The 15,459-nt window shown below is 43.0% G+C and overlaps 1 protein-coding gene across 1 annotated transcript in view; it reads left to right on the plus strand.

Annotated features, from left to right (window-relative positions):
- Positions 1–10,038, plus strand: part of vta1 (vesicle (multivesicular body) trafficking 1) — a 59,771-nt gene extending 49,733 nt beyond the window's left edge. The window contains exons 6-8 of the mRNA XM_017701071.2: positions 2,382–2,576; positions 7,071–7,148; positions 9,370–10,038. Of these exons, the coding sequence (XP_017556560.2) occupies positions 2,382–2,576; positions 7,071–7,148; positions 9,370–9,515 (419 nt within the window). The 3' untranslated portion in view covers positions 9,516–10,038. The remainder of the gene's footprint in view (positions 1–2,381; positions 2,577–7,070; positions 7,149–9,369) is intronic.
- Positions 10,039–15,459: the final 5,421 nt, after the last annotated feature.

Consider the following 15,459-nt stretch of genomic DNA (forward strand, 5'->3'; position numbering starts at 1 on the left):
GTATCAGAGAAACAGATGGACTACAGTCTGTAACTGTAGAACTACAAAGTGCAGCTATACAGTAAGTGGAGCTGATAAAATGGACAATGAGCTTAGAAACAAGGAGGTGGTCAGAATGTTCTGTCTGAGCAGTGTAATCTAACATTCTGTCTAGGCATTTTATAACTAGCTTTGGGATCACAGTGAGAGTTTAATAAGTCAGTATTGTGGTGGTCCTGGCCACAGTTCGTTGGAATTTGCATAATATCCGTTTGATTTGCTTTGTAACTGTTGGGCGTCACAGGATGAGATTGGTGGTTGATTTCAAGTGAAATGGGATTTCACAACATTTAGTGCTGTTTCATCATTTGCTAGTGGTTTAGTATGTATCTCTGCGCAGGTTCCTATCGCCGCACCCCAGCTGTTCAGTGCATTTATCACATACTCTAATCAGTTTCACAAAGTCACCTCTGCAAGACTCACGCTTGAGCATATTTAATTTACATGGAGAGAACAATGATTTCCACACTCAGATCTCCCAGCGTTTAAGAAGAATGGTTGGAAACGGCATCTGTTTTATGTAATTGTGGCTGTGTGAGGGGGCTCTGTTGAGCATGTGTTTCTCTTGCTGGTTTTCTCCTCGATTGCTCTTTGACATCAGTGGTGCAGGGGGAGTTGGTCGGTGGGGAAGTGGGGTGGGAAGTTGGGCAGTGACTCATTTCTTCTGGGACAAAGTAGGGTTTCAGTTGGGAGACGAAGGCTTTTTGGACTGGCTATAGAGGTGCCTCTGGCTAATTCACACTAACTTGGAAATTCATGTTTCATGCTAAATCTAGGGCTGTCATTTTCAATTATTCCTAAATACATAACATGACGGTTATTTTGATAAATGTCCGTTTTTTTTTCTTTCTTTCTTTTTAAATGCTCCCAACAATGAAAGTTGATTTACAAGAACGATAGTAAGCTGCGCACAGTCTGGGCACATCAGTGTTGTAAAAGGATAAACTAGAAAGCCATTAAAAAAGTAGAAGAAAAGTTATGTAGCCAAAACATGGGTGTAAATAATTGTCCATCCTGCTTCTTACTGGGAGAGCAGTGGGGGAAGGTATGCATTCATCAAACACGTCGCAAACTATTCATTGCAAATTTCTCACTTGCTTCTTTTTTTTTTTTTTTTTTTTTAAACCATTTGAGTTTAATCTTCTATCTTTCATGTATGTCTGTTAGATTTGTCAACAGCAGGGCTTTGCAAAATTCAATAAGGTCCAGTTAGAGAGAATTTCCTAAATCGAAGGTCCGGAACATCATAATGTCTAACTTGCATCATGACTCAGTGCCATATACTGTTTACTGAAGGAGCAGAGTAGGAATATCAACATCTTATACAGCCAACAACTGAATATCAGATCAAATAAAGTCCAGTTCAGTCAGATTTCAACAACATTTACTGTCAGTTTTCTCTTTTTAGAGCACGACATGTAAAATAACTTCCCTCTGACTCACTTTCTTCTCTGACTGCTGTTTCTCGCCTCGTCCCTCCCCTGTGTGACGTCACTCATTCGAGTCTCAGTGCTCATCGTAGTGCACAGATCTGATTGGCTGAGTAGCGTTGCTACCAGGCTGCTAAAGCTACCGTAAAGGCTCGAAAAGATTGAAATGAGACCACCCTGTTGAAATTAAATAACTCTCCATAGTTCATCAGTTATAGGTCAAGGTCCGTGTGGTGCAGCGCCTGGGTCCATACTTGAACTGCGGCCCACCTATTAGTGACCCCTGGTCTGCGGTGTCTGTCTTTGATGCAAATTCTTTTACGGCCCAGTTGGAATACAGCATGAATTAAACCTGTTAGGACATTATGAAAAGGAGTGGTGACACTCAGTAGGATGTTTGTCGGTTATTCATCACTTACTTTTATTACTCTTTTATTACTCTAAATGTCTAAAAATAGTCATTATATAATGGTGCAGAGGTGCTCTGTATCTGCTGACCAGTATTAACTGGTCTGAGACTGGATCCTTTTTTCCATCGGATGGGGGGGCGGAGCCCTGATTCATGCTGGGTACTGCCAGCAGTTTTGATTTAATGTGGAAAATTGACAATTTTCTGCATTTTAGTTAGCAAAGTTACTGAAAATCATGCAAAGGTTGTTGAAAATTTTTCAGAGTAAGCATTTTGCTGTATATATCCTTGAAAAAAAGGATGTTTAATTGATGTAATGTTAGATGGTTTGGATTTTGTTTATTTGTTGTAGATTAAAGAATATGAAATTATTTTTATTGCTTATGGTGAATGAAAGTAAGCAGGGGGCTCACTAGTTTGGTTTACATTCAGTGCTAATGTTTTTAGGCTGAGTGTTCTTTTGAACTGTGTTTGAGTTGATGTTTTAATTTCTCTCCACATAGACGATGAATTTGGTGCTGAAGGTGGTGGTCCATCGTTAGATCCTCAGGGTTCACTTCAGCCTCAGCCTTCCTTCCGTGGTGGCGTGGCAGAACCAGGCCCAGCGGCCATGCCTCCACCCAACTACAACAACATCCAGATTCCTCCTGGCTCCCACGCTCCAGCCAACACGCCTGCAGAGCTCCCCCGTCCCTCAGGTAAACTTCCCTCACCATGTGAACATGTATCGACAACAGTAGGGAAGCTGGTTTTGATAAGACTGATATGACAGTCCAAAATCAGTACATGGATTATATGCTAGTGTGTGTTCTGAGTGGATCAGACACAACAGTGCTGCTGGCATTTTTAAACACCTCAGTGTCACTGCTGGACTGAGAATAGACTGTTAGCCAAAAATATCCAGCCAACAGTGTCTTGTGGGCAGCGTCTTGTGACCACTGATGAAGGACTAGAGGATGACCAACACTGTGCAGCAGCAGATGACTTTACATCTACAAGGTGGACCAGAGAGGTAGGAGTGTCTAATAGAGTGGACAGTGAGTGGACACAGTGTTTAAAAACTCCAGCAGCACTGCTGTGTCTGATCCACTCATACCAGCACAACACACACTAACACACCACCACCACCACATCAGTGTGACAAAATGGACAATGAGTGTAGAAACAAGGAGGTGGTCATAATGTTACGTCTTATCAGTGCATCTTGCGTTTATTCTTTATTTAACAAATGTGTGCTTCATAGTGAAATATTAGTGTGTCTGCCGAAGCTCCTCAAAGTTGCCCATCTTTGTTTAATGGCCCGTCTCTGTTTCGCTGACCAATCAGAGGCTTTGTTGTGTATCGTCTTCTTCCGTGGAGTTCGCCCAGCTGCCATGTGCGCAACACAGTCTGCGGTTTTCCCCACAATTCCGTCATATTGTTCGCTGAAGCCAGGCAAACGCCGTCTCCGCACAAAGTTCACTGAGGCCTTAACATGTTGCACACCCACCCTTCCAAAGGGAAGTCGTGCCATGTTGGATAACACGTTGAAACACATACTCAGGGAATCAGCTCTGCCACTCTGCAGTCTGTTTACCCTGGCGTTTTGCTCGTGTTCTAATCATTCTTGAGTGGGGTTTCATGATTGCTTTTGTTGAGGTTATCATGGTTGTTTCATCACCTTGTATAAACAGTGTAACAGCAAAAGACGATGGAAGCAAATGAAAAAATGACTGTGAACTAAATTCCTCAGCACTGTACAGGTGTCGTTCCCTCACATCGAACTGCTAGAGACAGCATAGTCTCATCGGTTCCTTTGAGCCAGCTAGAACCAGGAACAACGTTGGGAGTCGTTCACCAATATTATCCAAAAGATAGTTTTCTACTTAAATATGTCCTAAGAAAAAGTCTACATCAGATTCATGACATGTTCTTAAACCTCAGAACTGTTATCACTTCTGTGTTTTTGAGTGTGTGGGATAGAACCTTCTCATTAAGCCTTATGCTTTAGAGTAAAGAACCTCAATGTCATTGGCAAGAATGATTCATTAAAGAACTATCAATTCAATGGTTCATTTGGGCACCAGAAGTGATTGTTCTGTTATGTTGCTTAAAAGAACCTTTTTTAAGCATTTTCTTTTCATTTTTTATTTTTTCCAGTTTTCTCCCCCATTTAGTCATCCAATTCCACCTACTAGTTAGGACTCCACCAGTTACACTATACCACCAGCACAAAAGGGGCAAAGCAAGCGCAAGCTTCCCCGAGCAAGAGTCCTGTGAAGCCAGCCATTGCATCTTTTGAAGCTGCCGCTAACGCAGCATCACTGGACAGCTGAACGTACATGGAGGAGAACACTAAGGTGTCATCACAAAGCAGCTTTACAGAAAAATCCGGGTCTGAGCCCCCATGAGCGTCACCAGTGGTGACGGTGGCAAGGAAAAACTTCCTAAGAGCAAGAGGAAGAAACCTTGATAGGATCCAAGACTCAAAAGGGGAACCCATCCTCCTCTGGACCACACCAGACAGCAAACAGCGTTAGTATAAAATAGAATACAAAACGGAGAAAACCAGGCGGAGCCATGGTTAATTAGATAGTTTGAGTTTAAGCAGTAGTAGCAGGAGGGTCAGTTCATGAAGGTGAGGTTTACACAGCATTGTACAGCAAGAACCTCCATGGTGGTCAATGTAGTCCAGAAGGCTGGTGAGCTTTTGGCTCCTGATTAAGGCAGACAAAGCAACAGCATTAGACCCACAGGATGGGCAGCTGTTTAATTCGGCAAGGAAAAAGAAACACACAGAGAGCCAGTTCTGTAAAGAGTGACTGATCCCAGATTACAGTATTTAAACAATATTTAACAAACGCCTGTGCTGGCTGGCATCGTTTTGAGTGATGGTGGGAGAGGGAGGGCAATCCCAGCAAGTGCTGTCTTGGACTCCAAGCCACGGATACCTGTGGCATCACTGGAGATCAAACTTGCGACCTCTTGATGACCGGGACAATATGATTGCTCCACTCAGGAGCCCAACACCATTATTTTTAAGTGGCAGCTAATCATCTAGTGAAGAAGCCCTTTCTGAGCTGGAGCCGGTATGTTGGAGTAGGAGAACACAATGTTCAGGTCAGGGCGTCATACACTCTAATCAGTTTGAGGTCACATTGCCTGACCTCATCTTCAGGCTTCCTGTTTTGCCTGTGATTAGTGCCTCCATATCCCAGTCCTGGTGGAAATGACTAACCCTCACCCAGCCACCTCAGAGGTGATGAGATCCTAAATCCCCACTCTAATCCCCCTGCCTGGATAGGACCAGTGCTGAGTCATGGGGACCCAACTTGTTCCAGCCTTTTTGATGGTCCTTTTTTGCTTTGTTTTGTTCTCCAGCAAGCCCATTTTCGTTGTACCTGGAATTGCGTCGGTTCCAGACGGTCAAAACTCAACTCTTAGTTTTAACACAACTTGCATGATTATCTCTGAATTACAAACATCACTCCAACTTATTCCAAAGGTATTCAGTAGTTCTCCATCACTTTAGGGTATACAGGTCCACTGGGGGGCTTGGAGATTAGAGAAGCTGTTTGTGTGCTATTGAACCCATGTGTTAGAATTGATGCACCTTAAGGTAGCTGTGTTCATTAATTGGAAGGGATGGATCTGTCTGGATATTATTGGACATGCCAAGTGTATCATTTGGCCCATGATGCATGTAGATATGAGGTCCTGCAGACTTACAGGTATCTGCAGAAATCTTATCAGGAGAACACTTCTTGTTTCCTCAACAAGCTTTTCACAGGTACTCAACCAAAACAGCAAGTTTGGGGCAATGGACAAAAAAGTCACCTCACTGTTGCTTCCAGTGTCTAATTGGTTGGATTCTCTGGCTGGAATGTTAAGTACCTTTATTATAATTATGCTGATTTTTATTCGCACAGCATCACAAAATTCTTCTCTTTGCATGTCACCGCTTAGAAAGCTGTTTTGAGAGCGCAGCTTCAGCCATGATACAGCGGCCCTGGAGCAAACAGGGTAAAGTGCCTTGCACAAGGGACCAGTTGGCAGCTTAGCTGATTCGGGTATTGAACCCACAATTCTGTGATCGATCACCCACGTCTCAAACACTTAACCACATGCTCTTCTTCAGAATAAAAATCATAAAGGTCTGTTTGCATTAATGCCCACAGGCCCCCAAAAATCACTTCTCTCAGCAATATTTATTCAAAAATAATAAATGAGTTATTTCAAACAGTATGTAATGTTTTATGTTGTCACAGACTGATATTTCAAATTTAAGGAAGACTATTTATATGAGAGACTAAGACGTCACTTATCACCTGTAAGAAGAAGTCACAGCAAAATAAAAATGAGAGCTAATTAACAGGAACTTACAAAATCACTAAGAATTATTGAAAGTCTGTCACTCAGATTTATATAATTTATCTGAATTGACTTGCCAAAATCATAAGGCAGATTATTCAGTAACTGCATGAAATAAATATGATTTTATTATATTCATTTTTTATAAAAGCTCCTCTCAAATTAACAGAATATGCGTTTATTTATGATCTGCACATGTCACCATACACTTACAATCTCCTGCTGAAAGGCAAAAATCTCAGATGCTGTTTGTGTTATTTTATAAAAGTAATGTTTACAGAGCAGATCACTGAAGAGATGCCGTCTGTTTATAGTTTATAGCCCAGATTTGTGGAAAAACGGGTCGACTTTCAGTAGAAAAACAAACTGAGTTCAGCTTCTTTTATTATAAGGGTTTAAAATGACATCACCGTCTATTTGACTGGAGAGAAGAGTTACAGCCTCATACGACGCCCAGATTCTGAATGTAGCTGATGAAATATGAACGTTACAGTTTTTGTTTCCCTGATAAACAACGCTTTTCTGATCATGTCTTGGATATCATGCATACATAAGAACACAAACAACATGTTTCATTTCAAAGAGAGTGGAAATATTCCTGTTTAAACAGATATCATTTTTTAATTATTTTGTGTTTATTTTTTAATATGGCACTACTACTGCATTGTGCTGGTGTGTCAAAATATCAAAATGTGTATTGTAAAAATGTAATATGTCAGAAATGATTGGTCAGTATCAGTTATTAGGATTTTATCTTCTTAAAATCGGTATTGTTGGTATCAGTCATGAAACGCTCATGTCAGTCAGGCCTCTGTATCTTATGTTGCCGTGTTTCTGTGCAGGAGAGCCAGTCAAACCAGTGCCCATCCCTCGGACCATGCCAGTGGTGGACCCCTCCCTCGTCAACACCAACCAAGAAGGTACAGTAAACCCTCAAAACAGCGATGCTCCGCCTCTACTCCAATCTATTCTCACCCAAACCCTACACCTGCCAAACCCCAGTAAACCAGCCGAACTCCACTCGTCCCATATTTCCAGCCTGACTCATCCCTGCTCCTGCCTAGGAAAGGCGCGGAGAGAAGCACTGGCACAAATTGGGACTGCTTGTAAAGCGCTTATGGAAAACCGAGCCACGGCTTTGGGATTCTGCGGCGGGTGGTGAAGGTTTTTTATTTTTTCGACTGTGACCGCAGACAAACCCCAAATAATCATGGTCTCTGCTTGATGAAGAGAAAATTACTGCAAATTATCAGCCATGGTGTCACAGCAGTACATGTTTAATAAGAGAAAAATCCTCAGTTAGTGCTGGCATTTAGGCTTCTAATTAAAGAATTTAGCTCTTGGGCTGGGTTAAATGATATTTAATAGCTACGCTTTAATGCATTAACCGTCTTACCTTCTTGGTTCGCTCACAAATATGAGCTCGAGAGCGTGCAGCCAAACTTAAAGAGCCTAGTTTATTATTTTGGGCTGATGTTCAGGTTCAGTTTGCAGGTAATAATGGGCTGCTCATATACATGTGTCATGGGCTGTGTCATTTTGATGTTAAGACGGAGAGAAAGGGGTGAGAGAGAAATAAGCCTGACTTTCCCAGCAAAGCTTTAAAGAATGTTTTGAGAGCTCATGCAGTGGTGGTGGTCCCTGTCCAGGTCATTATTCTGGCTTCTGTTTCTGGCCTCAGCACAAACCTGTCAGTCATGGTTTGGGTCTGAAAGCCAGTGTAGTAGTGTTGTGCCACGCATGGCTATAATGTTTCCCCATGCCCACCAGCGTCTGCCTCAGCTCCTGGTAAGTGTTGGAAAACTAGCTCAGCCTCAGCGCAGCCTATAATTTTCGAGTGCTAGTGGTGAAGGGGCGTTTTGTGCGGCAAGCCCCAAGTAAATCCCCATGCCTTGTGGGCAAAGCACACAGACTCAGGTTTGTAATATGGTGGGTCTCGGAGGCCACTGCAAACACGTTCACGAAACGTCTGCGCCTGCATCGTTAATGCATCGTTAAGTTTTGATAAGACACGATAAACATGTGTTTGAACCATCTTTTAAAAAGCCATTTACAAGCCAGGAACCACATTTTATGGACAAAAATGTCCACAAGAAATAGTTTTGTGGGTTAGGTCATCGTTTTATTAGTGGTCTCATCTCTTAAAAGTATTAGTGGGTGAGACTGGCGCATATTTGATAACAGCAAATTACTTGAAATGTTTGGTATAGTTAAACAAGTGGTGGAGGTTTGCTTACATTTTAGCTTGCATTATGCAGAATTTTCCACTGTTAGCCAAGAAAACTGGGGGATTGGCAGCTCGTTAGTCTGTATCTCTTCTCACTATGCTGTGGATTCAACAGATTCACTGTGTAAATATAACCAGTCAGGCATAACATTCTGACCACCTCCTTATTTCCACGCTCATTGTCCATTTTATCAGCTCCACTTACTATATAGGTGAACTGTAGTCCATCTGTTTCTCTGATACTGCTGGACTGAGAATAGTCCCACCGACCAAAAATATCCAGCCAACAGCGTCCTGTGGGCAGCGTCCTGTGACCACTGATGGACTAGAGGATGACCAATACAAACTGTGCAGCAGCAGATGAGCTATCGTCTCTGACTTTACATCCACAAGGTGGACTGACAAGGTAGGAGTGTCTAATAGAGTGGACAGTGAGTGGACACAGTGTTTAAAAACTCCAGCAGCACTGCTGTGTCTGATCCACTCGTACCAGCACAATACACACTAACACTCCACCACCACATCAGTGTTACTGCAGTGCTGAGAATGACCCACCACCCAAACAGTACCTGCTCTGTGAGGGTCCATTGGGGTCCTGACCACTGAACAACAGGGTAACAAAGTATCAGAGAAACAGATGGACTACAGTCTGTAACTGTAGAACTACAAAGTGCACCTATAGAGTAAGTGGAGCTGGTAAAATGGACAATGAGCGCAGAAACAAGGAGGCGGTCATGATGTTACCCTTGATGGGTGTATTTGATTGATTGACAGCCCTAATATTTCTGTTTATATACTCTTATAATTGCAGCATCCCACAATCAGTGCGGTTGAATGGACTACTTTCAGATTAATTTTGCCTGAGTGACAACAAAGCCTTCATATCCCATTGTGTTGCTTTGTCTCTGTCGTAGGTGACGTGCGGCTCACGCCGGAAGACTTCACTCGGGCTCAGAAGTACTGTAAATACGCCGGTAGTGCACTGCAGTATGAAGACGTCTCCACCGCTGTTCTGAACCTCCAAAAGGCCCTCAAGCTCCTAACCACCGGCAAAGAATGAAAGCATTGTCCTGCCTCTTTATCTCGGATCTGGCCCATATGAACTGCACAGAGCCTGAATCCTGAAGAGAAGCTCTACTGGACTCCCCCACGTCACTCAATATAACATCTATTTCTCTTTTTGATTCCGGTAGCTGCTCATTAGCAGACACTGATTGTAAGCTGTCAGGAGCATGTGACTTCTCCCTTTAATTAAATCCCATTCTTATAAACATTCATGACTAATACTTCCTCAGAAATATTATTGTTTCTAACAAAGTCTGAATTAAACTGGCTGGGCTGGAACGGGCCAAGATGTCCCCTTGACGGAGAACATTGGCAACTCCAGTTTTGCCAAGTATCTTAAGATATTCTATCCAATTTGCAGAACAGATGTTTTTTTTTACTGTTCCATGCACTACTGTCTCTTTTTTGGTGGAAGGATTTCACAGTTAGTTGAATTAGTTCGTTGACAGCGAGTTGTTCTCTGCCTTTAGTTCATTAAGTTGAATTGCAGTCGTCAATAAATCTTTTAGCTCTGTTAACTTTTGACTGGCATGTCTGTCTGTTGACGAATCGTTCTCATGAGATGGCGCTAATGCAAGAGCAATTACTCGAAACATTGGACGGAGTCTTCATTTAATTGGCTTAACAAAGTGTTTAGCGAATTATATATTCCTTAGAATACTCCTGCGAAGGGGTAGGCGTGGGTGGGGTGTACGGATCCTCACAGAACGCAGACTGACAGTGTTTTTATGAATGGCTGGACACGTTTGAATAGCTTTGTCAAGCTGCTTTCCGCTCTCGCAGCTTCATGCATACTTAAGTAATGTGCCGAGATAGTGTAGCTTAACTATATTAGAGTGACCATCAATTATTCTCTGTTCACGTGCCGTCTGCATTCAAAGCGTTCCGACCGCAAAGGCTGTTAAAATGTGCTGAAACTCCAAGAACGGCACTTCAATCGGCCCTAATGTGTAATCTTTTCTTGCAGGTGAAATTTCATCAAAGAATGATGACTGTGTTGGCTGGGCAGGGAAGAACGGCACACAGCAGCTGTGACATCATGACCGCCTCCTTGTTTCTACGCTCACTGTCCATTTTATCAGCTCCACTTACTGTATAGGTGCCCTTTGTAGTTCTACAGTTACAAACTGTAGTCCATCTGTTTCTCTGATACTTTGTTAGCCCCCTTTTACCCTGTTCTTCAGTGGTCAGGACCCCCATGGACCCTCACAGAGCAGGTACTATTTGGGTGGTGGATCATTCTCAGCACTGCAGTAACACTGACGTGGTGGTGGTGTGTTAGTGTGTGTTGTGCTGGTCTGAGTAGATCAGACACAGCAGTGCTGCTGGAGTTTTTAAACACCTCAGTGTCGCTGCTGGACTGAACAGTCCACCAATCAAGAATATCCAGCCAGTAGCGTCCTGTGACCACTGTTGAAGGACTAGAGGATGACCAACACGAACTCTGTAGCAGCAGATGAGCTAACATCTCTGACTTTACATCTACAAGGTGGACTGACATGGTAGGAGTGTCTAATAGAGTGGACAGTGAGTGGACACAGTGTTTGAAAACTCCAGCAGCACTGCTGTGTCTGATCCACTTGTACCAGCACAACACACACTAAAACTCCACCACCACATCAGTGTTACTGCAGTGCTGAGAATGACCCACCACCCAAATAGTACCTGCTCTGTGAGGGCCCATGGGGGTCCTGACCACTGAAGAACAAATGTATCAGAGAAACAGATGGACTACAGTCTGTTACTGTAGTACTATAAAGAGCACCTATAGAGTAAGTGGAGATTCATTTATTTAGCCAGGGCTGTAAGCAAGGCAGCCTGGCCTGCGTGAAAATCATTGGCCTGATAATTACTGCATGTAGCCAGGAAGCAATCAGTTGCTGTAGATAGTTCCGGTTGTTTTCTGCGCGCGTTTGCATCATTGAACTGGTGCTTCTGTGGCCTTTGTTTTTCCTCCATTGCCTGCTTATAGCCTGAAGTATAACAGAAAAGGGCACAGGGGCTTATCTGGGTGCTATCGCCGCAAGCATCTGCATTTGCCTGAATCCTTTCCTTCCTCATTGTTGATGGCTGCAGAGGAGATGCAAATGAAAATCACATGGGATTTTCCACGCATTCCGGGCTGCTTCCCTGCATGCCGTGGACTCCGGTGAGGTCAAGATAATACGTTTCTAATGTAGCACCTCCTCTCCAGATGGCATTGATATGTGGTGATTACGTCCTCTGTACTCTTGGTCTTCGCCTGAAGGCCAGTTTTCCACGCATTTCCGCACTCTGCCTTTGGTGTCAACATCAGATGTATAGCTTTTTGTTTGTTTTTCTGGAGGAAAACAGATTAATAATTATTTTAATACACGTGAAGGAGTGAAGGAGTGGTTGGGTGTTGAAGCCTGGCATGCGCTCAGAAATGTCACAGGCTGTGATTTAAGAGACTGTCTTTCCAAAGACTTTTTTTTTTTTTTGTAGGAGTGCCTCCCACTGAGCTGATTTCACTTTAATCACAAGCACACCTCTATTATCCGAAGACACGTAACCAAAGTTCCTTCTTTACAAGCATGAGTCTTTACAGTGAAAGTAATGGGCCGCTGCCTGATGACATTGTTGTATCAGTTCTACACTCAAAAATATGCTAAATAAAAAAAAAATAAAGACACCTAAACAGTTCTTGCCTTGGGCGTATGGTTGTACAAAAGACCTTTTATTGGTAGAAATCAGGAGTGCCTGAACTGTTGTCTATTTCGGCACAATGCAGTGTTTATGGTGAGCAGAAGTCCAAAAAGAAATATGCATACATATGTATACAAATAAAGGAGGAAGGTGGGTTTTGAGGTTTACAGTGTTTAATGTAACACACTATGTTTGCAAAAGTATTCACTCACCCATCCAAATCACTCAATTCAGGTGTTCCATTCACTTCCATGGCCACAGGTGTATAAACCCAAGCCCCTAGTCCTGCAGACTGCTTCTACAAACATTAGTGAAAGAATGGGTCGCTCTCAGGAGCTCAGTGAATTCCAGCGTGGTACCGTGATCGGACACCACCTGTGCAACAAGTCCAGTTGTGAAATTTCCTCACTACTAAATATTCCACAGTCAACTGTCAGTGGGATTATAACAAAGTGGAAGCGATTGAGAATGACAGAAACTCAGCCACAAAGTGGTCAGCCACGTAAAATGACTGAGCAGGGTCAGCGGATGCTGAGGCACATACACAGAGGTTGCAAACATTCTGCAGAGTCAATCACTACAGACCTCCAAACTTCATGTGGCCTTCAGATCAGCTCAAGAACAGCATAGAGAGCTTCATAGAATTTGTTTCCATGGCCGAGCAACTGCATCCAGGCCTTACATCACCAAGCGCAGTGCAAAGTGTGGAATGCAGTGGTATAAAGCACCGCCACTGGACTCTAGAGCAGTGGAGACGTGTTCTCTGGAGTGATCAATCACACTTCTCCATCTGGAAAACTGACTGACGAGTCTGGGTTTGGCAGTTGCCAGGAGAATGGGACTGACTGCATTGTGCCAAGTTTGGTGGAGGGGGGATTATGATGTGGGGCTGTTTTTCAGGAGTTGGGCTCGGCCCCTTAGTTCCAGTGAAAGGAACTCTTAATGCTTCAGCACCAAGAGATTTTGGACAATTTCATGCTCCCAACTTTGTGGGAACAGTTTGGGGACGGCCCCTTACTGTTCCAACATGACTGCGCACCAGTGCACAAAGCGGGTCCATAAAGACATGGATGAGCAAGTTTGGTGTGGAAGAACTTGACTGGCCTGCACAGAGTCCTGACCTCAACCCGATGGAACACCTTTGGGTCAGGCCTTCTCGTCCAACAACATTGTGTCTAACCTCACAAGTGCACTTCTGGAAGAACGGTCAAAAATTCCCATAAACGCACTCCTAACCCTTGTGGAAAGCCTTCCCAGAAGACCTGAAGCTGTTATAGCTGCAAAGGGTGGACCGACATCATATTAAACCCCATGGATTCAGAATGGGATCTCACTCAAATTCATTTGCGTGTGAAGGAGGACGAGTGAATACTTTTGGCAATGTATTTTAGTGCAACTAACATACAAAATGTTAAAGGAACGCGATAATTTTAGAATCTTACTAAGTTAAGAAATGTATTTAAAAAATCCTTGTTCTCTCACTGGGTGAGGGAGTGGTGTTAGGATAACATTCTGGAGGGCCAAATCAAATGTCCGCAAGGGTCAGAGTTTGGGCAGCCCAGGTATAGAACCTTTACGTTATGTGGAGGTTCTTTAAGCCTTAAAAAGGTTCTTTACATTTGCAAATCTCATTTAGGTAGTTATCATCCAGTCAAACCCCGTTGGGAGAGTGGCTGTCTGAACAAGACGGTGGGCTTGTTTACATGTTGATGAAGCCAAAGAGTCTATAAATGATATATACTGTTGTAAACAATTGGATCTTATCAAGAGATTTTTGATAAGGAAATGGAAGACGTCACCTCCAGATTGTAGTGAATTGTGTCAGAGCTGAACATTTAACTGAATATTGCTGCTGTCGGAAGAAAACCTCATATCTCCAAAATGGTAACTTTACAGGAGAAGGAAAAAACCTACTTTATTTTTAATGTAAGTCAATGGAATCAGATGTCTTTCCAAGTCATTTTGGGCTGTTTATTTTGGTCCATTCATCATGAAATTTATACACAATATAAAAGACAACAGGCATTTTTAAACCATGTCAAAAACTGAAAAACGACAAAAATGAAGGTAAAAGGTTTTCTTCCGACAGCAGTGATATGGTGGTTTCAGCTGTTGGCCCTCGACAACTAAATTCTCTTTCAAGATTGAATTCAGTCCCGCAGTAACAGTGTTTAAGGAAAATTTCACTATTTTAATATCACTGACATCATAATTGTTGACATGTAAACAAAGCAATTCCGATTATTTAAATGTGAAACAGTCCACTGTAGAAAAACTTAAACAACTCTGATTTCTTTACAGTGGTGATGATAAAAAAAAGTTTATCAAAGTTTATTTATATATATACAGCAGGTGTTGTCACAAAGTAGCTTTACAGAACAATCAGCATTACAGAAAGAAAATCCGGGTCTGAGCCCCCATGAGCGTCGCCAGTGGCGACAGTGGTAAGGAAAAACTCCCTGAAAGAAGAAGAAACCTTGAGAGGAACCAAGACTCAGAAGGGGAACCCATCCTCCTCTGGCCGGCACCAGACAGCAAACATAGTGAGTATTAAGTATTATAGTACAAAGCAGGAAAAACAGGAAGGCGGTGGTTAATTTGATTAGTTTATGATCAGCAGCGGCAGCATCTGAGGGTGAGGACTGCACAGCGTTGTAAAGCAAGAAGCTCAGTGGTGGTCAAGCCGGTCCAGAAGGCTGGCGAGCAGTGGCACCTGATCAAGGCAGAAGAGGCAACAGCATCAGAAGCACAGGATGGGCAGCTGATCAACTCGGCAAAGAAAAAAACTGTCCGTTCTGTAATGAGTGACTGATCACAGATTACAGTGTTAACAGAGTAGCAGAGACTCAAGCAGGTCTAGATCTGATGGGGAAAACTGATCACCAAAGGCTTGACTATACAAGCAAAATTTTAGGCTAGACTTAAAGACTGAGGCTGTGTCTGATTCCCGAACATTGACAGGAAGATTATTCCAAAGCTGGGGGGCTTTGTATGAGAAGGCTCTCCCCCCTGATGTAACTTCATTAATTCTAGGTACTGATAGTAATCCAGCACCTTGTGATCTAAGTAGGCGTGATGGTTCATAGTAGAAGAGAGGTTCACTCAGGTACTGAGGGGCGAGTCCGTTTAGACCTTTATAGGTCAGTAATAGAATTTTATAGTCAATGCGATATTTAGCTGGTAACCAGTGCAGGGTTGATAAAACTGGGCTGATATGGTTGAACTTTCTGGATCTTGTGAGACTCTGGCTGCAGCGTTCTGGACTAGCTGAA

Source organism: Pygocentrus nattereri, chromosome 4 (assembly GCF_015220715.1).
Source record: "Pygocentrus nattereri isolate fPygNat1 chromosome 4, fPygNat1.pri, whole genome shotgun sequence".
Classification (NCBI taxonomy): domain Eukaryota; kingdom Metazoa; phylum Chordata; class Actinopteri; order Characiformes; family Serrasalmidae; genus Pygocentrus; species Pygocentrus nattereri.